Raw genomic sequence first — 27161 nt, 5'->3', positions numbered from 1 at the left:
CAGGACCTGTGTCTGCACACACTGTAATCGCAGCTTTCAGGAGGCTGACGTGGGAAAATAGTTAAGTTCTAGGCCAGCAGGGACACAGTGAGATCCCGTCTCAAAGGAGAAGGAAAAAGAAGAGAAGGAGGGAGAAGAGGACAAAGAAGGAGAGGAAGAGGACGGAGGAAGAAGGGGAGAACTTGTAGTATAAATATTTAATATTAAACCACATAGAAATATGGAAAATAAGAGAAAATGCTTGCCCAAGACATCTATGCCATGATAGTTTACAGCAATAAAATTTACAAACACTTCAAGTGTCACTAGAAGGAACAGAGTTAGTGAGTCTCATGTAACCGGTTAAAACGATCTTCAGGCTACCTGACAGAAAGACAATGTCAACTAACAGCCATGTGGGAAGAAAACAAAAAACAAAAAACAAAACCTAGAAAAGGCCAGGCAGGAGATCACAGGCTCCCGAGTCTACACACATCCATTCTCTGGGGCTGCACCCTGTGGGGTATGGGGGCTTGCGTGACCAAGCTCTGTGATTCTGACAGTGTCCGTCTGTCCCGGAGTTTGTGGTCGGAGTGTCCTACTTTATTCTCTTCTTGACAGGTCACCCTGCACTTGATTATAATAACAGTTCCCCAGGCTCTTCAGTTTGTAGTAGATAAAATCAAGCTGAGCGTCCCAGAGAACACAGAGCCTATTTGCACAGTATGCAGAGATGGACTGCCCTGATTCCACTGACGTGTTTTCTGTATTTGTAGTGGTGGGTACCCATCTATTCATCTCCTGGACAGCCGACCTCTCTCCTCGCTTGCAATATTAATTCTCAGAGATCATTCTCCCCACTATTTCCCCCTCCACAGCATCCAAATGCCTGCTTGTCATTGGTGGTGTTTGAACAGTGCTCGGGACTTACTTGAGTTCAAGGGTAGCATTTTGGTGCATCTCGGTGAAATTCCTTTTCTTGGTAAGCTCCAGCAAAGAAGACATGTTCTGGTGCATGCTCTGAAGAGCAGAACTGGGTGGCTGGAAATCTTCACGGGCGGTCTGATTCAACATTGCCACCTTTGTCGTGATTTCTACAAAGAACATTTGTGGCTAGGTAAGTCTCTTCAAGGTAGATAGTAGGGATCCCGGACACTTCAGGATCCCTGTGCTATGGGGCGTCCCAGTCCCTTGGCATTAGGAAGCCCAGCCCAACACTGTTCACCTGCTTCCTAAGGTGATCATGACTCTTGCTACCAGACAAGCACCCAGTCCCCAAAGGAGAGCCCCACACTACCTTTGATGTTTGTGTGCAGCTGCTCAATGAACATGGCCAGGGCTTGAGTCCCATTGACGGTTCTCTCTGCTGCCTGATTCACCTGCTGGCTGCTGGTTAAGACTCTAGTGAGCTGACAGGACAGTAAGGACTCAGGTTAGTGTGGTTTCCTATCACGTAAGCTTCCAAATGCTAGCTGTTGTCTCTTTCAAGTGATCAAATATATCCAGATCATAAAAAAATACACTATTGTGCAAACCAAGGCTAATATTTCTGGGCTCAGATGTGACTAACGGGATCCTGAAATCACCTAAGAGACACTTATCATGAGAAAAAATGGTTTATTTTTATAAGCAGTCTAGAAGACTAGCAAAGCAAGATGCTCCTGTGTCCAGTTGTGAAAGCCTTCTACTCACATTAGCTCCCGTGTACAGTCACATGTCACCGAGTGACAAGAGAAATGACTCCTTAGGGAATATACGGGTGCTGTCTAGATAGATACTATATGTGCTTCCGTACACACAGAAGGTATTGTGTACTTACACCTAAGCTGAACGGTACTTACCTGTGTGCGTATATAATACACACACATTTAAGGTGCAGCCCATTGCTCCTTGGTTTATGAAGCATATAATCATATATGATTAAATCGAGAATATGATAAAAATCAAGGCACTCCGTAAACAAGGGATGCATGACCCTGGTGGCAGAGCAGGAATCCACTGGCACCAGGGGAAGCGTCGGATTGTAAACACCTCAACTGGCTGCATCACCATTTTTTCACTGTCATCACACTGTTATATACTTCACACAAGTGTGTTACACTTTACACACTGGCACTCCTGCAGACACATGAGCAATCCCTTTTGCTACTCTGTTAGCGTAGCTAAGAGGTGGCTGAACAGTCTGTGCTTTTATGAGATTGGAGACCAGAACGTTAGTGGATAGTGCAGAATTTCACACTGACTGCAGGAAGGGGAACCTCACTGCCTGCGAGGTTTTAGTTCCTGTGAAGTAAGAACAAGGAGTCAGGGAGACTGCTTTAGACCCCCCAATCTGCCAAGCAGTAGAACTATCCACCTCCAACCTGATGGGTAGCATGGGGGTGACCAGCACCTCCTTAGGAGTGTGAGTGAGGCCATGACCCCAAAGCTCCCAGCCCTGACACTGACACAACTGCTCTTAGCTGTCACTTCTTTTCAGGAATTTCCTAAGTCAAAAGAAGATTGTGATTGCAATATCAAAGAATCTAAGAGAACAGGCTTGGGCCTGCAGGCATTTTCTCCTTAAGACCCAAGAGAATCTTCTTTCCTGATGAGAGAGAAATTATTTTAGTCAGATTATTTTTGACCCAATATCTAGTTGCGGAGGGACCCCAAGTCCACACTGCAACTTGCAAGTTCTTTTCAAATTATCTTTGGTTACAAATTCCTTCTGCATGCACAGCTGTGTATGTCTGAACATATTGAGAAATCTATAATAAACTATGTTTGACAACAGGCCCCCCTCACACGCTATAAACCAGGACATATTTTGGTGGCTCACACCTTGCCATGAGGTAAACAAAATAAATAATTCCCTGCTGACATGAAAACTGAGCTAATTCTATCTAGGACCTAAAACCATCAGAGTCAACCTGGCCTGAAACCTGCAGGTCACAGGACCACTAAGTACTGAAGCCACTCTGCCTCACAAACTCTACAGTAGAGTGAATTTAGGAAAAGAAGGAACTCATAACCTTCTTTTAGTTCCGCGTAGGTTAAGGAGAGAAGGCAAGCAGCTAAGTGAACCACCCAGTTCTTCCTTAGCGTGGGTGGCAACAGTGATCTGGTCAGGAACCTTTTCCCACGACAGCAGGGGAACTCCTGGGGTTAGAATTGTTTGATGACACTCCAGGAGCCTGCCAGATGGGACCCAAAGGCTCCCAAGGGCTGCCCTGGGAGGCTGGTGGGGAGCTGGATTTTTTTTTTTGCAGAGAACTTACCTCCTTTTGCAGGTTTTCTGTTTGTTCTGCAACCCCTTCAAGCTGGATTTCTGCCCGAATCTTCTTAGCATTTTCTTTTAATAAATACCTCTAAGAAAAACAAAAGAAGCAATGTTACATTGTTTACTGTATCACATTAAATGTTATTGTTTACAATGTTACATTGTTTACTGTATCACATTAAGTGTTACATTGTTTACAATGTTACGTGGTTTACTGCATCACATTAAAATGTTCATTCTTCTGGGACTCATGGGCTAATTGCTTTTTGGCTTACAGAAAGACATTCTACTTTCTTTTAATAGTTACTTAAAAGCAAAAGGGCTAACTCACTCATCACCAGCTGTCAAGTCCAGCAATGCACCCCTGGCTACCACCTTCCACATTGCTCTCACACAGACATAAACTCAAACTCTGCTCTCCTGAGAAGACTCCAAACAGATGGCATTCATAGACCAAATATGGCTTTATTTCAGTATCAAAGTTATAAATATTAACTATAATTCTCAATACATGGAAAAGTACTTACTAGGCAAAATGAAAAAGTATTCAATAAGGAAAAGCCCTTTAAAATTATTTATAGTTAAGTATTTAATCCATCCCAACATTCTAACCTCCTTACTTGTTTAAGTAGGGAAACCTTTCACAAGGTAGTTATGTTACTATTTAGGAAGGGTGCAGTTCACATTCCTGCCCTCCAGAGAGTGTTGGAGATGAATACAAAGCATTGTTAAGGGGATGGATGGGTGGATTACATCAGAGCAAACCATTCAAGGTTCATTAAAATCTGAACTATTTACTTCACTTGATAAATTCAAAGTACAGTCATACCCCTGGGACGTAACCGGCAGAGGACATCATTTATTGATTATATATGTGATGGTTAGAATAGATATTGAAGTATCTCTTCCTTCTTTTCTTTTTTTTTTTTTTTTTGTAGAATTTTCTTAATGAATGCAGAATCACCTATCTTTCAAAAGCACATTTTGCTGTTTGATAAAAAATAATATAAAAATATTTCCTGGTGTTCATCAGCTCCTCCTCAGTACCAGTGTGTGAGTGTGAGTGTGTGTATGGAGGAGGGGAGTGATTGAGCACACACAAGAAAAGCTTCTCTCTGTAAAACACTATTTAGTAATGACCATCCTTTTTCTTACTGCATGACACAGGGAGCAGATTATTTTAAATTGAAATGTGGAGGTAAAAAGTATATTCAGCAATATTTTTTTTTCCAATTAGAATTAACATTCCAGAGAAAGGTACTGTCTCTGATTCAATTTCTTAACTTTCCTCTCCTTTTGACCAGATCTGTTGATAAAATATAAACCAAGGATTGATGCGTTGAGATGTTAATAGTCTTCCAAGGAGGAAGACTATTTTTATACCTTGGACTCGAGTTGAAGATAACAACATGTAACAGAAAACAGCCCATCTTTGGTATAAACCAGCGCTAGAGAGGATATGGTCCAGATTTATTTCTAGTATTTGTATTTGGACAGCTTTTTTTCAAGCACCCAAAGGTCTGTCAAAGAGGAAGGAAGCTTGCAGCCGAATTCCAGAAGGTGGGGTGAAATCCCTGGGCAGAATGTCCAAGGAGGTTTCTGTGAAGCAACTCCATCAGAGCTCCCCAGAAACCCCCAGTGAGGTGTGGGATGAGGACACTGTCACTGGCCACCCACGGGAGATTGAAAGGTTGGGGAGACAAATGACCGCCCCCCCCCCCCATACTCCTTCTCTCTCAGTGACAGATGTTTCTCTCCACCATCTCTACATCCCTAGTACCTACCTGGAAATATTTAGTTGTATTTTCCAGACTTGACAAAATCCCATATGGGGCAGGGAAACTGCCAGTGAGGTTCAGAGACAGGACAGCATCGCCAAAAGCATCCAGGTCATTCAGCAAGGCCCCCACACATTCATCATCACAAGCTTGAAGAGAAAACGGGGAGGAAGCGAAAGCTAATGCAAACAGCCTTAGTCACGGTGTTATAAAGAGAACACACATACACACACACACACACACACACACACACACACACACACACACACCAGGGATCTGTGCACCACACAGATCTCCTTCTCACTCCAGCCCAGGGTGAGCTGCAGTTCTCTCCTGGTGATGGAGACTCAGCAAAGTCACACCCTCCCGGTCACAAAGACAGGAACATGGCCTAGGCGTCACGCCTTCACGCCACTTGAACCATTACAGCGCTGTCACTCATCGTAACTGGGCCTGGCTAGGAGTTGTCCCAGCGTTCCCCTCCAAAGCCCGCTTCCACTGTCTGTGTGCGCCAGTCCTTCCTCCTCAAGCAGAGATTGGTGGCGAACACAGCTGGGAGCCTTTGCTTATAGCACACGGAAACGAAAGTGAAAACCCTTTCCAACTCCCTGATACTTGTCCCTTTTCACCCTCTCCCATCACCCACACAGAAGACACCCCAAGATGACTTTCCCTTGCACTCCACAGAAACATCCATCAGAGCTGGAGAAAACTAAAGAGACCGGAAATTGGGGCAATATAAATGACAGCCCCATAAGGATGTTCCCTCCTCCTCACTGATTGGTCCTTGGTTTCAGCAAAGGGAGTATTGATACAGCTCAATTTTGAAATAAAAATTATTAGCTGGGCGTATTACATGTTTTGTAATCCCAGTCCATACATGGGAAAGTGAGGCAGAACTGTGATGCCTGAAGCCAGCCCGGACTGTATCACAAGACCCTACCACAATCAAAGTCATCTTGGCTTATTCATGCACCACTAAAGGTTCAATTCAGTAGATTCAGCAGCAATGTACATCGAGAAAATGTAATAAAATATGAAGTACAGTGAGATTCGTGGTACCCCACCGACCCTGTGGGTGTCATAGCCGGGTCAGCAGGAAAACCCAACTTGAGACACATACAGGAGAATCACCTACAAACACAGTCGCTCTCCACCAAGATGTGTCTTGGCAGGCATTCCTCACAGCGGAGCCCCGTGGTTCCTGGCTTGCAGACACACTGCCCAGACGCTCGGTCACAGTCACTGTGGACAGAGCCTTGGGGGTTACAGTCACACTTCTGACAGCTGCCACCTGCTGCTCGAGGGTTGCCGTGATAGCCCACGGAGCACCTACAAAGAAGAGGATCGTAGGTATAGACAGAGCAGTCCGTACCAACCAGGAATACATACACCAGCTCTGTCCAGAGGCAATCATCGTCCTTTTTGCCAAAGGAAATGCAGAGCACACACTCACCTTAGGAGACCTTGCTATGGGATATCAATGTGCCCCCCACATCTGTACAAAGGTACAAATTGGTAGCGACTCCCAGATCACTGTCGTAACTACATCCTACATAGTATAATATATAACATATGATATTTGCTTCCTTGTGACAGTTCAGCGGTGTACCTTTCACAGTACTGTCCCTCATAGCCAGGGATGCAGGCATCACACCGGAAGTCACTGTCTCCTTCCAAAATACAGGTGGGGCTGAAACTGAAAGAAAAAAAAAATTTAACAGAAGATTTCAGACATTAGCTTCAAATCTTCCTCAAAGTATTTATTCACCATCACTGTTCTAAACGTTAAGTGATTATACGGGGTAGTTAGATAAGCTGCTAGAGCTGAAATCTGTGGAACAGAAGGTAAAGAAGCCTGAGGGCAATTTTTATCCATCATTTGAAAAGGCCTTTGCTGCAAGGTGGCCACCGGTGAGTGCTAAGTCGATCAGTCTCACAGAGTGTAACTAGCTACCCAAGAACTTTCCAAATCAAAGGGGGTCTTATTCTGAGAGAGGAGTTGCCATGTTTTTTAGATAATGATAGAGTTGATAAAGCGCGGAGAACAGGAAGACTGAACGTTGCTGGTTAGGACAGTTCCACAGGCTGTGATGACGTGCATAGGACAAGCCGCAGAAAAGCTACTCTGCAGGAACACGGAGACAGGACTGACGGTCACCTGATAGACCAGCAGAAGTAAACTGATGTCACTACCCAGATGGAGCTCTGGGCTAGTCCCTCCTTGGCCCCACCCTCTGCCTCCTCGTGATGAACTGCTCTGGCGCCACCTGGAGGCTGAGGTGGGTAACTGCAGACCACAGAAACCTGACCCAAACCAAGTGGGAAATCAGGTCTGGTTTCTTGCAGGGGAGGAAGCTGGGTGTCCACAGCATGAGTTACCAGCTCTGCACCACTTCTAACATCTCGCTCCTTAAATAATGAGGCAGACTTCAAGGAAATACAAATACGTATGAGACGAACCAAGCAATCTGTGGCCTCACAGGTCATGACTAAGGGCTTGAGGGATGGTTAACCTTATTTGATGGAAGAAATAAAGTGTTACTCAACAGTATGGAAAAACACAAAGTGCATGGTAAAACAGTCATGCACACACTTCTCTGGGTACACATGGCCAAAAGCCACAGATGTGGAATATACATATAGATATTATCTTTTCCAGAATGGTGCCACATTACCTATTCCACAGCATGGGCAGTTCCATGGCCACCACATAAATTATTAACTGACAAATAAACATCATGTATCTTTTCTCAGTGCTTGTGTGTTTCATTCTAGGTATATGTATACAGAATCAACCCCTATTCCCTTACATTGAATATGAACTGGATTACATATCTGGGAGCTAAAATTAGTCTTGAAAATTCCCAAAAGCTTATTATTATTATTATTATTATTATTATTTAAATTAGTTCCATGCCAACAATCAAGACCCACATGATGCTTTCCTTTTGAAAAGATCCTGGCAGCCAGGCGGTGGTGGCGCATGCCTTTAATCCCAGGTGGATCTCCGTGAGTTTGAGGCCAGCCTGGGAGGAGGAGTGAGTTCCAGGAAAGGCACAAAGCTATGCAAAGAAACCCTGTCATGAAAAACCAAAGATCCTGCTCAAACACCTTGAGGACGTGCACTTTTCCTTGACATTGGCTTATCTATCTCCCCACAGGGCCGACATTAACGGAGAGCATTCAGAGGCCCTGGAAAGCGAGCGCAGGAATGGAAGCTGGTGGTGTGTCAAGCTGGCCAGCACAGGCTTTACCTGAAAGGGGGGCGGTGAGGACAGGTACACGGGGTGCAATCTCCAGGCAACCCAATCACCTTCCCATAGTAGCCGGGGGCACACATCTCACAGTGGTCACCAGCCGTGTGGTCGCGGCAGTTCTGGAGGTCCACAGTTCAATGGAAGAGAGAGGCAATGGGAAACGGTCAGACAGGATTCCCACGGGTAACAGCTGTATAAACAACTGTGTTTCATGTCAGCTAGGTGTTCGTTAATGCTTAAGGAAGACGGGGCATTTTTCTTGATTATTTCCTAGAATGCTGGAGGCTTTTCCAGATCTGTGGCCTTTATTCAACATAAGGCTACATAAGCCTAGAGACTGTTAATACATTCTACTGGAGGAAAACAGACCCAGGACACCAAAAGCAGTCAGGACCTAGATCCTTAAAATACAGATCGGAACTAGATGGAGACCCAACAGTTTGTGTGTCTGTGAGGGCTTTGTGTGGTTTATTCATGAGAAAGGCCTCTCGCATTTGGCCATCTGTCCCCAGCTGGTGGTGATGCTTGAGGGAAGTTAGAACATGGAGCCTTGCTGGAGGAAACAAGTCAATGGGGGCGGCCTTTGAGAGTTTACAGAATCGCCCCATTTCCAGTTCATTCTCTGCTTCCTGTATACACTGGCATGTGACCCCTCAGCTTTCTGCTCTGGCCATCCATGGCCGTGACTTCTTTGCCTTATGGGCTCCCCCTCTGGAACTGAAAATCAAAATGAAGTCCTCCTTCCGTTTCATCCCAGCCACAGAAAAGTAACTACTCCCTCCAGGATTCGATATCCACACGCAGAGAGATGCCGTGGCAGAAAAGCATGGGCAGGCAACCGCAATCCAGGAAGGATTGGTCGTGGTCACAGAGCGCCACCAACAGATTCTTGTAACAACCAAAAGAACATCAGCTGGAATTTTACGTCATTAGCGGAACCAGCGAGCTTCCTATTACCAAAAAAGAGTATCAGATGCATTTTTAAGCTCCAAGTGCAAGTGGTTCTTATTACGGGTTCTACTGAAAATCTCTTCTGTGCAGATCTTCACTATTTGCTTGGCCCTGTGCACAGGGCTCTGCATATGATGCAGAGCTGAGGAAGGGTGACAGCGAAGCGTGGAGTCCCTGAGCAGCCCACCCCCCTCGCTCTGCCTTGTCCCGTGGCAGCAAGAAAGGACAGACAAGACATCGCTGCCATATGAATATTTTAAAAACTAGTTTTACAGGCACTTTTCAACTAGAAAATGTTTGAGCATTTTCATTTAAAAAGTTTATTCATGCCGGGCGGTGGTGGCGCACGCCTTTAATCCCAGCACTCGGGAGGCAGAGCCAGGCGGATCTCTGTGAGTTCGAGGCCAGCCTGGTCTCCAAAGCGAGTTCCAGGAAAGACGCAAAGCTACACAGAGAAACCCTGTCTCAAAAAAAAAAAAAAGTTTATTCATATTTCAACTGATAAAGATAAGTTGTATTAGGATCCACGTGACCTCTCAAATGGGTCTCCCTTCAGAAGGACTATTTGACATCTCTTCAAAAATAAATTGTAATAAATACTTGTTTCACCAACATAGCATGATACAGACAAGGTCCAAGTACTAGATGAGGAGAGAGGATGGAAACAGCTCTAGACCTTGTCCCTGTTGATGGGGAAACACTTGCCCTAAAAGACAATGGATTCTAGCTTCCTGGGGCTGCCATCCAGCACATGAGCTACCCTATGGAGTAGCAGAGAAACTAAAGACTAGAGTGAGGGGGCATCAGTTGCTAAGGGAGATGTAGAAACAAAACCTGCCAGTTTCCCAGTGATGTGAGGAGGCTCCAGAGTCTTCTAGACAGAGATGGCGGCAGCCACGTGGCAAGGACCTGCTGGAGGACCTCCCTGGTTCCTGGTCTTCTTTCACGTCACAGTGATAATTTAGTGTAAACTTAGGTCAGTTCCCACACAAGCAAACGTACCAGGCACTTCCCAGTTTCAGGGTCACAGATGTCACTGTGGTTGTTGCAACTACAGGGCACACAAGGAGCTATCAGAGGGCGGGGTCCCCGGCCACCACTTTCTGGGAGCTTCCCTCTGTGGTACCCGGGAGCACAATCCTAAAGGGAGGCAGAAGGGACAAGAAAGTAGACATTGATTAAAATCCGGGCACAGGATAAATGTCCTTCCCCAGCAAAGACAGGTGGCTAACAAGGTCATAAGAACACTCAACACCATTATCAGGAAGAAATACAAACCATATCCACACTAAGAGCTGAGTGATGTAGTGGGTAGCCTTTCCAGGTTTGACCTGGAAGTTCCAACCCCCATTGAGGCTTTAGTAACTGTCACACCTACAAGGCAGAGCCAAGAGAGGACCCTGAAGACCCGAGATCCAGATGGGCTGGCACACTTGGTTCCTGGACCCTGGACGCTGGAGGTAGACCGAGCAGAGTTTTCCAGAGAACACTGCCCAACTGCGCCACACCTTTCCGAGACTCTGTAAACTATCCCTTCACTTGTAAGTTACCCCACAAAATAAACCTCCCTTTTAACTGCGTGGAGTTGCCTCAATATTTAAACCAATAGAGCATGATGGCTTTTACCCATGATCCCAGCTGTGGAGAAACTGAGGCAGAAGGACTCCTGTGAATTACAGTCCAGCCTAAGCTCCAGAGTGAGTTTCAAGCTAGCCTAGGCTGCAGAGCAGAACACTGTCTCAAAACACTCCCACCAACAAAAACAAAAGTCCCTAGCTCTTCGCAAAACCAATGCCTCCCATCCAAACAGCAAAGCAGAACAAGCGTTGAAGATGTAAATAAAGTGTGGAGTTCTTGTGTAGAGCTGGTATAGAGGAAAGACAGTGTGCTGAGTCCTCCAAAATTAAAAACGACACTAGCCACGACTAACAAATCTGCGTCTGGTGGATTCAGGAGAACGACGTGGAGGAACTAGAAGAGACATTCACAATCCCTTCCTCACAGCACTATTCACAAAAGCAACCCACATCCCCATAGAGAAATGAACATATCCAAATGACGGACTAGTATTCAGCCTTAAAGAGGAAGAGACTCCAGCGTGTATTAAATATGTGCTAAGTAAAAAGGGAAGTCACAAAAGTAAATATACTGCTGGATTCCACTCATATGGGGAACTAGGAGCAGTCAGAGTCAGGCAGAGAACAGAACAGCAGATGAGGGGCTGGAGGGAGGGGCGGAGGGGGGGTAGCTGGACAGATGTAGTTTCGGTCTGGTAAGAGAAAGAATGTCCTGGAGAACAACTCTATCCTCAGAACCACGTGAACACACTTGATACTGTTGACCTCCACACTTAAAAGTAGGTGGAGACAATAAATCTGAATTTATGTATATTTAAACAAAAACTAACAATTTTTTTTTTAATTCAAAAAGCGATCGAAAGTGATGCTATAGATGCTCATGTATTCTGTTCCCATGCGGGATTGCCGTTGGTGAACACACTACACCCAGGAAACCAGTGTGAATTGAAGGCTCCCTACCTGACAGGAGAATCCAGCGGTACCAGGAGGGCAGACACAGTGCTCCAACAGGGACGCTGCCTCTCCCCCAGAGGGCAGCTCTCCAGCCTTCCTGCCAACCTCCATGGAGATGTTGGCAATCCTGAGCCACCATTGGGGAAAAGAAGTAGGAGAAGCAGCATTAACATGTGAGAAACTTCCAGAAACACGGCACATGGTTGACCATTTGCATCTGTATGGAGCCTGAGACCTGTCACGTGGAGTTCTGCTCACAACTGCAAAGTACGTTGTTAGCACACAGGAGTGTGTGGTTACAGAAAAGGCCACGGCCAGCATGTCAGGGCCTGAACACCTTCAATACTTGCCAAAACTGCGCTGCCCAGCACTGAGCATATTTCCTCATGGGCTATGAGGTGAGAAGGTAGCAGTACCCTTAGACATGGCTACCAAAAAACCAAAAAAAAAAAAAAAAAAAAAAAAGACAGCGTGGCTTTCAGGGGTCTGAGTAGTCTTTATAAAAAATATTTCATTTCTTCCAAGATTCCACCATGTTGCACTTCTGTTAAGCCTTGCTACCATGCCAGGTGGATAATCTGTAGTTCACATAATTCCGTAATTATACTCTGATAGTCTGGGTGGAATGCCCCCCCCCCCCCCGAAAGTTCGCGTATACATCACATGGTCCCCATCTGAAGGCGTGCCTTTGAGGGGGATATTTTGTTCTCAGACCTCCCTCACTTGCTCTCCACTTCCTCCCTGCTCTGTGGTAAGCAGCTTGAGTCTGACGGAGACAGCCAAGCACAGACACAAATGTCTTAAACTGTGAACCTGTTGGGGTTTGGCTAAGAAATGCGCCCCCCAGGCTTGTGTAACTGAACACCTGGCCCCTTGTTGGTGGCACTGTTTGGGGAACATATGGAACCTTTCAGGGGTACAGACTTGCTGCGGGGGAGCACAGCACTGGGGGTGACTTCCCTGCTGTTATGGACATCTGGTCCTCTGGAACCATAATCCAAAATCAACTATTTCCTTCTTTAAGTTTCTTTGGGCCACAGTGTTTATCACCCCCAACAGGAAAACAACTAATGTAGAACCCAAATGCACCTTCCCGCCTTCGAAACTGTCTGTCTCGGGTGTTTTGTTACAGCACTGAAAAGCTGACTAACAAGCTGTTAATATTTAACAAGGTTTTGCTAAGGACTAGAGATAAGGCTATTAATAAATATGTAGGGAGTTAGAGTGAGGGGACACATCTTCCAATTCTGCATCAAACAATGAAAATATTCAAAGCTCTAGAGTGGCAGTTCTTAACCTGTGGGTCCCGACCCCTTCGGGAGGGTTGAATGACCTTCTCACAGGGGTCACTTAAGACCATTGGAAAAGGCAGATATTTATATTACGATTCATAACAGTAGCAAAATTATGAAGTAGCAATGAAAATAATGCCATGGTTGGGGGTCACTACAACATGAGGAACTGTATTAAAGGGTTGCAGTATTGAGAAGGTTGAGAACCACTGATCTAGAGGTTTCCAAGTACCTGCTCTGCTGTAATCCTTGACCATACGATGCCTTGATGAGGATATATTCAATATTGCTAAGTACAGACATAAAATCTGAGTGCGTAACATGTTTTTCAGACACAGAGTTAAAGTATTTCCAAGACTCCTGTAGATGAGAAATGTATCCAGTTAAATTCAGAGTTCAAATGGTCACAAGATGTACAGCCTTAAAAAGAGAACACAGGCAGTTCTTTCATAAGCAACTTCAGATATCAGCCCTACTCAGGGTGGTTCATGAACTGACAAAGATCTGCTGTAACCTAGCAGGCAGGTGCCAGATAAAGGGATGAGACACACCTTAGGCAGGACAGAGCAGAAAGAGGTATGGTTTCATCATGTGACTCGGAAGAGTCTACAATGTAAAGCTTGAGAGGATTGTTTCTAGAATTTTCCATTTAATATATCTGGACTTCGGTTGAACTTGAATACCCAAAACTGTGGACAGCAAGGCTGTAGGTAAGGGACGACTACTGCAGTGTGTCTTTCATGAGGCCTTGAAATGTGAATCACTCTTAGAACTCTGGATAAGCCCGTTGGAGGTCAGACCGCAGGGTCACCTTGCAGTCTCTTTTATTTAGCTCTAGACTTTTTTTTGTTACCCTGACGGTGAAGTTCACATCCTTAAGGAACATATGCAGAACAATCACACATCACCTCTTTCATTTCCACTTCATAATCCTGTCTCACTCCGTTCTCTGGCGCTGGGGCATCCATATAAATGACATGCTTCCTGGCCCGACCTCCTTTGATGAGAACTTGAGGCTCATAATTGGATGTGCCGGTGCCTCGGGTAGAGTAGAAGGCCACGCTGTACCTCAGTTTCCCACTGTAGGCCAGGAGCTAACAAATGACACACTGGTATTATTCCTGTGATGCAGACTTGGTGTAAAGACGTTTTATACAAAGTTTGCCATTACACAAAAGGCATTACATGTTACAATGTATCTCATTACAAATACGTGTTCAGTGCACACATTTAATCCCAACACTCAGGAGGCAGAGGCAGGTGGATCTCTGTGAGTTCAAGGCCAGCCTGGGCTACAGAGAGAGTTCCAGGACAGGCTCCAGGCTCCAAAGCCACACAGAGAAACCCTGTCTTGAAAAAAACAAAACACAACAACAACAAAAAAATGTGGCCTGGGACCAGCCTCCTAACCTGTTTATTAATGGTCTAGGAGATAGACTGAAGCTACGCTTCCCAGTGATTCCTCTGAAGGTAGTATCGGGAGACATCACCAGCATGACAAGGATTCTAATTACTTTCAGGCTCCTTTGAATTAAAATTATCCATATCCATATGACCACTGGGGTAAATTTCTAGATTGAAGTGAGCCTGAATAGTAGAAAAGATCAGTTATCCTAGCACTCAGGACAGTGAGGCAGGAGGATGAACAATTTGAGGCTAGCCTGGACTAACACACTGAACCCTATCCCAGAAAAACCAGAGTGATCCAAAAATCGGAGTGAAAGACAAGGAAGGTCTCGCAGAGCCTTCTAGTGCCCTTTCATAGGAGGATGCTCACCAACCAACCATTGCTTCCTCTAGAAGAGCTCCCCAGGGCTGACCTAGCATTGAGAATTACATTCAGCTGCTACTAGGAACTACAGTATAGACTTCCTGAATTATTGTTTTAGAAAGGAGAAAAAAATGTGAATTAAGGAAATTGTAAAGGACTTAAAAATCAAAAAATTGAAGAGCCAAACCTTTGCAGGGATTTTTATAAGCACTGAATATCTTCACCCTCACTCAAAAGAGTGATTAAGCAATTGTGTCCTTTAATGGTGGGCAGGAGAATGTCTCCACCCTCACTCAAAAAAGCAATTAAGTAGCCACGTCCTTTAATGATGGGCAGAGGTAGCACACTCTGATTTTCTCTCTGGGAAGGGAGTGGGCGAGGCTGGTGTGTGCTCACCTGATCTCCCTCGAACTGCTTTGGTAGCCGCCAGTAAAATGGCTCTGCATGGATGTGCTGGCGGACAGCCTCCGCATCCAGCAAGGTGTCAGGGGCCTGGAAATGCACACCTTCAATGGTGCCCTTGAGGTTGCTCTGTGAGACCACATGCAGCAGGGGCTGATCGGAGGCCAGCGTTATCTAGGCATGGGAAAGAGAAAGGCGTGCTTCAGGTTAAGTACCTGTAAGGTAACTCAGTGAGTAACAGCACTGACTAGGTAGGCCTTAGGACCCAGGAGCACCAACACTCATGTAAAACACCAGGTCAGGCTGCATGTGTACCTGTAACCCCATTGCTACAGGGGAACAGAGAAAGGAGGATAGCTGTGGCTTGCAGGCTGCTAGCCAACTCCAGGTTTAGTGGAAGCCCCAGGCTCCAGGGGATAGAGTGGAGAGTCACAGAGCAGGATTATTCAATATCCTCCTGGTAGTTTCTGCACACACACACACACACACACACACACACACACACACACACACACACACACAAAGTAGTTTCATTTTAGGGCAGAGAAGTAAAGACTGTTCCTGTAGATTGTACGTCTGGATCACCATGGCCTGAAGTGCTATGATTAGGTTCAAGCTATTGTCATCTCTGAGCAACCATCAGTGACAGGAGGTACATGTGGAGATGCTGCAGTTGTTTCTTTCCAAGAAAAGCTTTCAATGGGTCAGCTGAAGGTGGGCACAGAAAGCCGCCAGCTGTTTCTGTCACTGGACGGCAGAAATGCTCGGAATGCTCTGACCTTATACCAAGCAAATCACTACCCTACAATTTCTGAGTCTGCTCCCTCTCAAGGTCCACCTGACTCCCAGAGGCAAGTGAGGGCTAAAACCCTTTCTGCTGTGTGTATGTGACTTACCAGAGCCCTCACATAGCCCTCCAACTCCGAGCAGAGCTGCGACAGACCCGAGCAGAAGCAGGACCTGCAGCCTAGGGGGTTGTCAATTTGCAGGGCAAAGGTACCAGGCCGGCACTCGCTGCACTGGAGTCCCAGGACATTCTCCTAAAGGTGGGGGAAAAAAAAGAAAAGAAATAAAAAGAAGAGATGTGATCTTTTATATACACAGAGACAAACTAATAAAAAACACTGACTTACAAGCATCGCTAAACTCATCTTCCGTGGCCACGTCTCTAACTGAAGTTTGCTTTTCCACACCAGAGCTCCCCAAGTGAGACTGAGGATCAAAACTATGGTGGGAGGGGCTGGAAGTCACACATTCCCTAATGTGAATCTCCCATGGTCTCCAGCTGATTCTGACAGCCTCCGGGTGGAGCCCCAGGCTAAGGAAAAACAATCCAGGTCCTTGCCATTCTGACTGACCGGAGTGATGACTATTGATAGCATATATGGGAAGATACTTCCAAAATGTGCCACCGTGACTCTTTATCACTCCTAACCCCACACCAACCACCGCCATCAGGCTGCCTCCTCATCCTGTTTGCAGAGAGGACCAGAGAAGGTGGCAATAGCCTGGCAGCAAAGCATGTTGGGAAAAAACCAATGGACATATGTGCAATTCAATAACGTTCAACTCTTACCTTGTGGGCAAATATTGTACACAATTTCCCTTTACTTTAGCGTGCATATATAATAATTATTGTCCAAGAGCGCAGCTATAAAAAATCCCAAATCTTCCTGAAAGCCCTAACAACTTTATTTCTTCAAGAAAGACTGACTACTCAGCCCATGGATGCATCCTAGAAAGCTGTGTTCAGAGGAGTTTGGTTACCAGACACGTAGAAGTAGTAAAAACTCTATTCTAAGAATCTTCCATCATTTCAGGAGAGAACATGGAGTCTCTAACGTCAGATATCAAAGTATGGAACTGTTGGAGGAAGTATTTGACATGACACTTCTAGTCACTAGAATCTAATGAAAATGGGCAGAAGCTCAGGAGTGGCAATGAGGCGGCCACGGGAAGGAAACAGAGGCTGGAGGGTCCAGGACACGTACCTTGCAGGAGCAGGTGCCACTGTCCTCTGTGCAGCTGCAAAGACCCTGTTCCAGGTCACAGGTGTCGGCCAGTGTCCCCCTCAGGTCGCAGTCACAGGGGACGCAGTCAGGAAACTTCCGGTAACCCAAGGAACACTGATCGCAGCTCCGCCCTCCAAACCCTTCTTTGCAGGGGCATTGGCCAGACAGAGCATCACACTGGGGACCCGTGGAGCCAGCCACGCTGCAGTTACAGGCCTGAGGAGAGAGAGAGAGAGGGGGGGGGGGGAGGGAGGGAGGGAGGGAGGGAGGGAGGGAGAGAGAGAGAGAGAGAGAGAGAGAGAGAGAGAGAGAGAGAGAGAGAGAGAGAGAGAGAGAGAGAAATACAATTAACGCAAGGGCAGGAACTACGTCCTCAGGAAGTACACAAACTGAGACTCCAGGAAAACACGGTGTGGGGCGATAATTCAGACAAGCTGCCCGCCTGCTGACCGTGCTGTCAGGGACCAATGGGACAAGGGCTACACAGGAGGGCATGCATGTACACTAGTGGACAGGGCATCGGAACTGTGAACTAGAACTGAACGTAACGGTGCTATCAACTCTGCAAAACTATTTTAGAGGCCAAACAATGGCCCCACCAAACCCAAACCACACCCAATTCTAGCCTAAGAAAATTATTGACAGGAAACTATAGCTCTCAGATTCAACCTAATTCTCTATTGAAACTATTTGCAACTCCATTTGAAAATAGAACATAGACTAGGCTAAAACATATTTAAAAGGCAATGTCTACATCTATCTATCTATATATCTATCAATATCCATATCTATCTACCATCTATCTATCTATCTAGGTAGATATAGATATAGATAGATCAACAGATATAGATAGATATATAGATACTGCCTATATATCTATAATAGATATCAATATATATAATATAGGTATATTATATAGATATTCTTTTATATAGATAGATATGTAGATATTGCTTCAATAGATATAGATATATAGATATCAATTTCTAACTATCAATTTCAAAGCTTAGTTCTTAAAGAAAACCCAAAATAAGCAATTTGAAAGATAATACTCTTCTGCATTATTCCTGAGTCTATTATGTTCGTGTTTATTTATTTAAAGGTAGAGGTCTTCCTAGTCTAGCTGCCCAGGCTACCCTAGAACTATGCTCAAACAATCCCCCTGCCTCAGCCTGCCAAGTAACTGGGACTACAGGAGCACCACCAGTGCGCCAAGCTGTGCTGGTTTTAAATATAAACTATGGAGATATTTAACTGCTCCACACCAAGCCAGGGGATACAAGGAAGATCATGCCAGGGAGGAAGCTCTCACCCCAGCATGGTGGCAGCACTCACCTGGCACCCCTGCTCGGGGTCCCGGCCCCAGTGCGCCTCCTCACATTCCTCACACTTCAGACCCTGGGTGTGAGGAGGGCAGAGGCACTCTCCAGAGTCAGGGTCACAGTTATTCTGAGTATGTGAGCAGTCGCAGGCTAAAACAAAAGAGGCATCACAGATTTAGACGTCTCATGGGACTCAGGGGTGACAGCATAAGTGGCCTCTCTTTTATCGATGATCAGAAGAACCACTATGAAAAGAGAGGGAGCCATTCCCAAGACCTCTTCATCTCTCCCGGAGGTAGCTGCCCTCCATGTCAGAGAGGTCATCAGAGCGGAAGAAGTGGGACAAACATGGCTTGATGACCGGAAGAATGGAAGGGTTCTAATAGAGTGGTTCTCAACCTGTGGGTCGTGACCCCGGGGGGGTCATTATCAGATATTTACATTGCACTTTAGAAAAATAGCAAAATTACAGTTATGAAGGAGCAATGAAATAATTTTATTAGTTGGGGGGGGGGAGGGTCACCACAACATGAGGAACTGCATTAAAGGGTCGCAGCATGAGGCAAGTTGAGAGCCACAGTTCTAATGTTACCAGGTTCTCATCATCTGCCTACTGTTGTGTTAGATGTGACCCTCAGTCCTTACAAACGTCGCTGGATGTGGACTGCAATCAGGGTCTCAAAGACCGAGGCTAACACAACAAGGAGGTGGGGACCCGGGACCAAACACCTGCTTGTACCCAGGAACAGAAAATGGGCGTGGAGAGCCCCACTGTAAAGACAAGAGGAAAGGAAAGGAACTTCACAGAGGTAATCCTGACATGGAGGAAGGTCACAGAGAAGGTTTTCCAGGGAATGTAAGGCGCTCAGGAGCTTACATGTGCAGCCACCATCCCGGAACGCGTAGAAGCCGTGTGAACACCTGTCGCATTTTTTCCCAGTGACGCCTGGTACACAGTGACACTGGCCCTCCTCTGTGCAGTTGTCTGATGTGGAGCCTTCCACACTGCAGTTACAGGGTACACAGCCAAGCCCTGTGTCCAGCCCATAATAGCCAGGCTATGCCACAAGAGAGGAAGAATCATAGGTTAGTAGCCCATACACACACTGCAGTGTTCTCCGAGTTCTCATCTCACATACAAGACGCTCCACAGAATCATCATGTTCTCAGTCCACGTCTGTTCCCAAGCACACTGCACGCAGGCTCTCTAGATGGGAAGGTGTAGTGGGTAGCTGTTCCAGCTTTGACCTGGAAGTACTACCCCTATTGAGGCTTCCGGTAACTGTCATGCCTATGAGGCGGGGCCAAAAAGGAGCCCTTAAGACCAGAGATCCAGATGTGCAGGCTCTCTTGGTTCCTGGATCCTGGACAGTGGATGTAGACTGAGCAGATTTCTCCAGAGAACACTGCTGGACTGCGCCACACCTTTCCTAGACCCTGTAACCTATCCCTTCACTTATAAGTTACCCCACAAAACAAACGTCCCTTTTAACTATGTGGAGTTGCCATAATACTTCAACCAATAGGAAGGTACTGCACAGATTGGCCAAGAGTGAACTCATCCCATATGAATTCAAGCTCCCGTGAACTCAGGTTAAGTGTCAACACACAACACTGGTAAACAACTGAATAGCCTGCAATGATTAGTAAATGTCTTACCAGGCACTGGTCACACTGCTGGCCTGTCACCTGAGGTTTGCAGTCACACAGCCCAGTCTCCAGATGGCACACACCAGAAAGGGAGCCGTTTTCATGGCAGTTACAGGCTAGGACACACAAGACACATAATGCTTTTTTTAAAAAAACTGTGGTTACAGTAAAATCCTTTTAATTCCCAAAGGAAAAGGCTTAAACATTCACCATGCCAGATCACAGAGCTAACAAACTTCACAGTGAGAGCCCAGACAGTTTGTGAAGCAACCACAGCAGAGGGACGTTGGCCCTGGATACCAGAGACTTGAGGGCCTGAGACAGGGCTGGGATCAGCGTCTGAGCTAACCCTACCTCGCCTAAGAACCTGGCTTCTTTCCAGCCTTGTCTTCTTTGGTACATGTGGGCAATGCCACAGCTTTGCCTGAGATCCTGAGATCCTTAAGACTGCTCTTTCGAAGGGAACTACTCTTTCATTCCATAGCCTGCCTCTGCACATGACTCCGAACCTCAGCACACAGCCTGTCCCAATCAACACATAGATGGATGCACTCTGGTTTGAGGTCTCCCTCTCCCCTCTCCCTCTCCCCCACCCTATCATTCTGAAGGCATATCTCTTTACCAGCTTTCCTCTTCCCTATCCCTCCCTTCCTCTTAGTATGTCCATCAAACTCAACTCTTTTTGTGCCCTGCCCCCCCCCCCCCCCCCCCCCCCCCGTCTCTTATTTCCTAGTGTGTCACTTTTCAGAGTCTCTAGGAGAGCGCAAGGGTTAAACTCAGTGATAGAGTTTTAGTACTCATCTTACAGGCTCTTTCTTCAGAATTTGACCCACAGACCTCTCACTCCCTGTATGTTAAATGAAGGTGTCCATGTTACTGAGGTTCAGGGTGATGGCCAATGTCATGATTGATTTTATCTCCTAATATGTATCTACAATTCTTTTTTCTGTATGGCTGGCACCACCTTGTCTCTATGCCATAATGTAAGACCAACACTTCCCTGGAATTATCAAAATATCTAAGTGGCATTATTATTCCCTCATGCATCCCTTCCTTAAGACTGTGCAAAAACAAGACCTGCACCAGATCGAGGCAGCAGAAACTGCAGCAGGAACCAGAGAGGGGACCCATGGTGCTGAGGAGCTATTGGCAGTCCATGGCTACTAGAAGGTTCCTTTGCTTACGAGATACAGCGCCCTTTTCTCTGTCCGTGATTCAGTGGATGGCCCCAACTCCATCCATATAGTAGTAGTAGCAGCACCAAATGCACTCAGTGGTTTAAAAACAGAGCGCATTAAATTGTGGGGGGGAAGTGGTGGGGAGATGGGAGGAGTTAGAGAGGATGGGGGAGTTAGAGGGGATGGGGAGTTGGAGGGGATGGGGAGTTGGAGGGGATGGGGGAGTTGGAGGGGATGGGGGAGTTGGAGGGGATGGGGGAGTTGGAGGGGATGGGGGAGTTGGAGGGGAGGGTTTGGGTGGATTTGATCCAAGCACATTGTATGCCTGTTTGCAGCTCTCCAACAACAAAGAGTTGTCTGACCTGTGCAGAAGCACAGATGCCAAGGGCCCCGGTATCAGCCCCCAAGCTCGATCACCTCGGGCCCATGAAACTGACTGGCCCAGTGAGTGGTTGAATGTCATCCCTAAGTTCAAGGCTCCAAACAGAACTTAGCAAATCAGAGTCAGGCCGTGCACGAGCAGACTGCTGGGATACTCCCCGACCACGCTTTAGAAAGCCTCGCCCCTGATAACGAAGGATCGGTATTTTCTAAACTTCTGACCTTCAGAGATAACAGCTAATCAAGCCACTGTGGAGCACAAAGGGAGGAATGGAGTATCAGCTCTACACCTGACCAACAGGGGACCCGCCATCAGTACACCCGACACGTTCAGCCATTAGTACACCAGACACGTTCAAGACAAGGTCTCCTCGAGGCCGAGTCCTTCTGACAAAGATACAACCACCGTGCGCACATTGCTCACTCACTCACCGCGGCAGTTTTTGGCAGTCACGGCGTCTCCATAGAAGCCGTCTGCACACCTCTCACAGTGGGCCCCGTCTGTGTTCCACAAGCACTTCAGGCATTCTCCCGTGACAGAGTCGCAGTGGCCGGCCTCCAAGGGATCGACATTGCCGCTGCAGTCGCATGGTACACAGCTTCCCCCTGGCACTGTTGGGTTTCCATAGTAACCGTCTGCACATCTGTATCCAGGATGGGAAGCAGACTCTAATAAATAAGGTGGCTCAAGATATTACCCCACTAGCCAGGGACTCCCTGGTTGGCTAATAAATCAGGCTGGCTCTTTCTCTTTAAGATTTGCAATGGAAAAGAGGGGACTCCCCAGCCAGACAGTCACAAATCTTCCTCGCCTGTTGTGAAATGGGAGCAGGACAAAAACAAACATAAATCCAGAGGAGGTGCAGTCACGTCCAGAGCCCATTCTGACCTCCCCCTGGCCACTCAGGATGCCTCCCAGCCCTTGACAAGCTGAAGCAAGGCAGACCTCCAAGGCTTCCCATGTGGGAAAACACAAGGCTGGCTTTGGGGTGCCAGAAGATGATTCTTAAATCAAACCACCGATGTCCTAACTGTTGTCCGGCCAACGGAATAGTTAGACACATGAGGACCATAACTACTGACCCCGCCTTGCCTTCTCCTATCATCTTTGCTGTGAACACAGATGCACTCTGGGAGATGGAACACTGTTCTCTCCATGGGCATCCTGCTTTTCTCCATGGTCTTAGGAAATAACAGTCATGCACCAAGATGCCAAGGCCACACTTAAAGCTATACCTTTTAAGTGTCCACCCCTACACATTGTATACATACATTGAATTATCACACCATATCTACAGGGTCTTGGGCAACTGCTAGGTGGCAATCAACATTGAAGATTTGTAGATATTTAAGAAGAAAATATCAACTTTGGACTGGATTTTTGAAATCGTTAAGGCTGCTTTGGGAAAACGGGGGTTGGAGGGCCACAAAGTACCTCTCACACCAGGCTCCTGAGTAACCCGGGGCACACTGGTCACAGACCACTTCCTCTCCATCAGTGAGGTGGCAGGTGGGGCTGAAACTGTCAAAACATTGGAAAGAAATGTGTTTTTTCCAGTGGATACTGCTCATTTCTAAATATTTAAAACAGTTATTTTTGGATCCATCTGCCTAAACGAATGTTGAACAGGTTCTCTCTCAGCCTTTAGCCCACCCGTCAGCCTCCTTTGTCCATCATTCATCATCTACTGCATTCCCCCTCTCCGCCCTTCGGCTCACAGTGCACTCACATCTCCCCACCTCTGCCCATCTGTTCTGACCACTAACAGCTTCATCCTCATTGCCTCGTTCCACGTTGCTTCCTCCAAGAAGCCTACTTGGATTAGCTCCCTCTTTCTGCTGTGGTTTGTTAGCACTGATCTTTCAAGCTCTAAAGATAGCTCCTCTGGACACTCGCACAGGCACACACACACACACACACACACACACACACACACACTTGCACAGGCACACACACACACACACACACAGAGTCAGACAGACAGACAGAGAGGTAAAGAGAGACAAAAGAGATAGAAAGAAAGACAGACAGACACACACAGAGAGACACAGAGAAAGAGAGTTAGACAGACAGATGCAGAGAGAGAGACAAGAGAAAAAGAGATAGAAAGACAGACAGACATACACAGAGAGAAAGAGACACAGAGAAAGAGAGATGTAGCTGGAAAGTTTTCTCTGTCAGCTACCCACTACACAGAGAGTCAGGCAGACAGAGATGCAGAGAGAGACAGACAAGAGAGAAAGAGATAGACAGACAGACATACACACACACTGCTTGCAGAAGTTCTGGAGGGGTCTAAACAATGAAGGCTGACAGTATCTCACCATTTTATCATGAGTAATTATTAACTGTCTCTACCATCATTTTGGAATGGCTTGAGTTTGTTCCTCAGTTTCCTATGCATAAAGTTTGCCTCCCATGGTGCTGATGCTGAGAAATGGAGGTAGGGTCACTGGGGCACTGCCTTTGGAAAGTATTAAGGTCCTTATGATGCCTCTATGTTAGTTCTCAAGAGAGCGAGCTATTACAAAAGAGTCAACCCAATCCTCAATCTCATTCTGTGCCATGTGACCTGTCCCTCTGTGCCATGTGACCTGTCTCTCTCACATATGTGCCACTACTACAATGTCATCACCTCGAGGCTCTTAGGAGAAGCTGAACCTCCAGAATGAACTACGTGAATGTCTTTTCTTCTTAAGTGACCTAGCTTCAAGGATTTCATGACAGCAGCAGTGTCTAAAACAGTATTATCCTATATACCAGAGTTTCAAGTAGAAATCCTGTGGAGGGAAGTCACTGATAATGGGTAGAGGAAGATTATCAATATGGGACGAGGGGAGGGGAATAAGAAGAGGGAAAATTTGATTTCAAACTATGGCCCTGTAGGATTCACAGGCCCCAGCATGAATATAAGGATTTTTCTGGAAAGATCTTCTTCCACACACATCCTGCTTTCTCCTTCAGGATCACCTGTAATTTCTCAAACACAGAGAGGGGGTGTTTATGGTATCCTGCCTTGCATACTCAGTTCCTTCTGGTTGATGAGTCCCTTTCCATCCTATCTGAGACCAGAGCATCTCTAGCCTCATCCCTCAACCCACCCACTCCCACTATCAGGTTGACTGGCCTCCACTGCAATCTTGACCACCCTGAGTGCCTGGGACCAGCAGCCATTGGTGGAAAGCTTGCTGTTTAGATTGCCTGCTTTGATACCCAGTCTACAGCAGACATGTAATATAAAGTTGTTGACTCAGTGAATACATTTAGCTTCATATTTTCACAATTCAATCATCTGATCAAACCTCATCAAACCTGAGAACAATGTCATATTGATCATTGTCTTGACCACCAAGTGTATTCTTTGGAAAGACTCAGGGCAGACATGGGACAAGAGGAGAAAAGTGTGTGTGTATCCTTGCTCTTACACACCTCCCCTCATGTTATTAAATAAACCAGGTGTTTAATAAGAAGAACGCTCTCCCTCTCGGTCTCTCATCTGATTCAGTTGTCACTCATGACAAGCAACACATGGGACACAGTCTTGCCTGGTGTTGAGAACGCACATCAGCAGGGATCTGGCCACACTAGCCAGAACCAGCTAGCGGAGGCTGAGACTTACTTGTTGGAGTCAATGGAGAGAGGGCAGGCACAGGGCTGGCAGTCCCCTGGCGTCCCGTGTGAAGGTCTCCCGTAGAAGCCGGGCAGGCACTGCTCACAGTGATTTCCTGTGGTGTTGTGTGTACATGCCTAGGTCATACGCATGACAAGATGAGTCAGTTCAGACTGAGAGGATTTTCAGATTCATCCACTAACAAGCTGGATTTCAAGTGAAAATGAAAGCAAGGACAGGTTACATGCTAAAATGCACATGAGCCCTGAATGATAGAGGGAAGAATTACCTGTTTCCAGACTGACAGGTCTACATTTTTTTTTTTTTTTTTTGGTTTTTCGAGACAGTGTTTCTCTGTGTAGCTTTGCGCCTTTCCTGGAACTCACTTGGTAGCCCAGGCTGGCCTCGAACTCACAGAGATCCGCCTGGCTCTGCCTCCCGAGTGCTGGGATTAAAGGCGTGCGCCACCACCGCCCGGCTGACAGGTCTACATTTTTAACTATGCATAGATGTAAGTATGTCTCTGTGTGGATGTGTTCACACGTGTGTGCAGGTGTCTACAGAGATCAGAAGATGCCATCGGATCCCCTGGGGCTGAATTTACAGGGAAGTTGTGAGCCACCTGCTGGGAGGTCAACTGGAGAAGGAGGACTTGCTCTTAACCCACGAGTCATCTCTGGAACCTGGACTGACGTTTCTGTTTGCTTGTTTTTAATGTATAGGACTGTGGAAATACGGGACACAGCTGTCTAAGTGGACAAAACTAAAACATGGACGGTAGATTATAAAAGCAGAGTATTAACACTCAACTCACGCCAGGTTATGAATGCACTAAGGCCTTTGTTCTCACGGTATGCACACTGACAGGCTTAAGGATAACTGGCCATAGTGCATTCAAATGTACTCCTTAGTTTCGAGATCTGATTGGCTAGACCAGTCACAACATGGTGAGACAGATGTGGGATGAATAAAGCAGATGTGGAACCACAAACCATATGAGATTTGGGGTAAATGGTAGGCATCATGACTTTTGTTCTTGAATAAAAGAATTTGGGGGTAAGATTAAAATTATTTCCAAATTCAGGGCTTTTTAAAAACAGGTGGTAAAACTACAAACCCACTAAGTCTAGGAGCTCAGCAAACCCCAAGTTATCGCCAAGTCAGCAAACCCTGAGCCAGACAGGCAGTGGAAAAAAGAAAAAGAAAATAACACATATAATAAGGCACAAAGTCAAACTGTTCACAGGAAACTTCTCATTTGAAACAAGGGTTCGAAATTGGAGGCAAAATTAACCCTTTCCCAGATAAATGAAAGAGTCTACCCAGCAGCAGGTGTGACTAGAGAAAGTGGCAACATTTGCTGAGGCTGCAGCGTGGTGCGTGTGGATTATCCTTCATCAGAAACACTCTGGCTGGCCTCCCCAGAAGCAGACTCAGTGATGTCATGGTCCCCTGGATGCTCTGAGAAGGTGTATTATTTCCTTGTGTCCCCATGTCCAGTCCCAGTGAAATCACAGGGAAGCATCAGATGAGACAAATCCTAGCTGAGATCATTCAGCACAGGGTCTAGCATCCTTTAAGAGTCCTAGAAAGTGTGAGCTATCACTGAAGAGAAGAAGGAAGGGACACAGGAGCGGAAACACTGATGGAATGGGAACAGAGCACGTGGTTTAGTGAATGGCGTGGCACCAGCCCAAATGTCACCGTAATGTGAGATTTTAGTGTTCGGATGCTGGCCAAGTTCCCCAAGTGTGGTAGTTTGAATGTCATTGGCCCCCATA

The 27161-nt window shown here is 46.4% G+C and overlaps 1 protein-coding gene across 1 annotated transcript in view; it reads right to left on the bottom strand.

The window, feature by feature from the left end:
* Nucleotides 1-27161, bottom strand: part of Lama1 (laminin subunit alpha 1) — a 131642-nt gene that overhangs the window by 38894 nt on the left and 65587 nt on the right. The window contains exons 17-36 of the mRNA XM_076549823.1: nt 25390-25517; nt 23205-23291; nt 22202-22413; nt 20220-20326; nt 19438-19618; nt 18574-18710; nt 17218-17454; nt 16123-16266; nt 15221-15400; nt 13962-14147; nt 13286-13413; nt 11768-11888; nt 10233-10370; nt 8277-8398; nt 6632-6718; nt 6158-6351; nt 5026-5168; nt 3240-3329; nt 1277-1388; nt 911-1073 (exon numbers count right to left, since the gene is read on the bottom strand). Coding sequence (XP_076405938.1) covers nt 911-1073; nt 1277-1388; nt 3240-3329; nt 5026-5168; nt 6158-6351; nt 6632-6718; nt 8277-8398; nt 10233-10370; nt 11768-11888; nt 13286-13413; nt 13962-14147; nt 15221-15400; nt 16123-16266; nt 17218-17454; nt 18574-18710; nt 19438-19618; nt 20220-20326; nt 22202-22413; nt 23205-23291; nt 25390-25517 — 2897 coding nt within the window. The remainder of the gene's footprint in view (nt 1-910; nt 1074-1276; nt 1389-3239; nt 3330-5025; nt 5169-6157; nt 6352-6631; nt 6719-8276; nt 8399-10232; nt 10371-11767; nt 11889-13285; nt 13414-13961; nt 14148-15220; nt 15401-16122; nt 16267-17217; nt 17455-18573; nt 18711-19437; nt 19619-20219; nt 20327-22201; nt 22414-23204; nt 23292-25389; nt 25518-27161) is intronic.

The sequence above is a fragment of the Peromyscus maniculatus genome, chromosome 13 (assembly GCF_049852395.1).
Source record: "Peromyscus maniculatus bairdii isolate BWxNUB_F1_BW_parent chromosome 13, HU_Pman_BW_mat_3.1, whole genome shotgun sequence".
NCBI classification, from domain to species: domain Eukaryota; kingdom Metazoa; phylum Chordata; class Mammalia; order Rodentia; family Cricetidae; genus Peromyscus; species Peromyscus maniculatus.
This window is presented reverse-complemented; position numbering and strand designations above follow the sequence as displayed.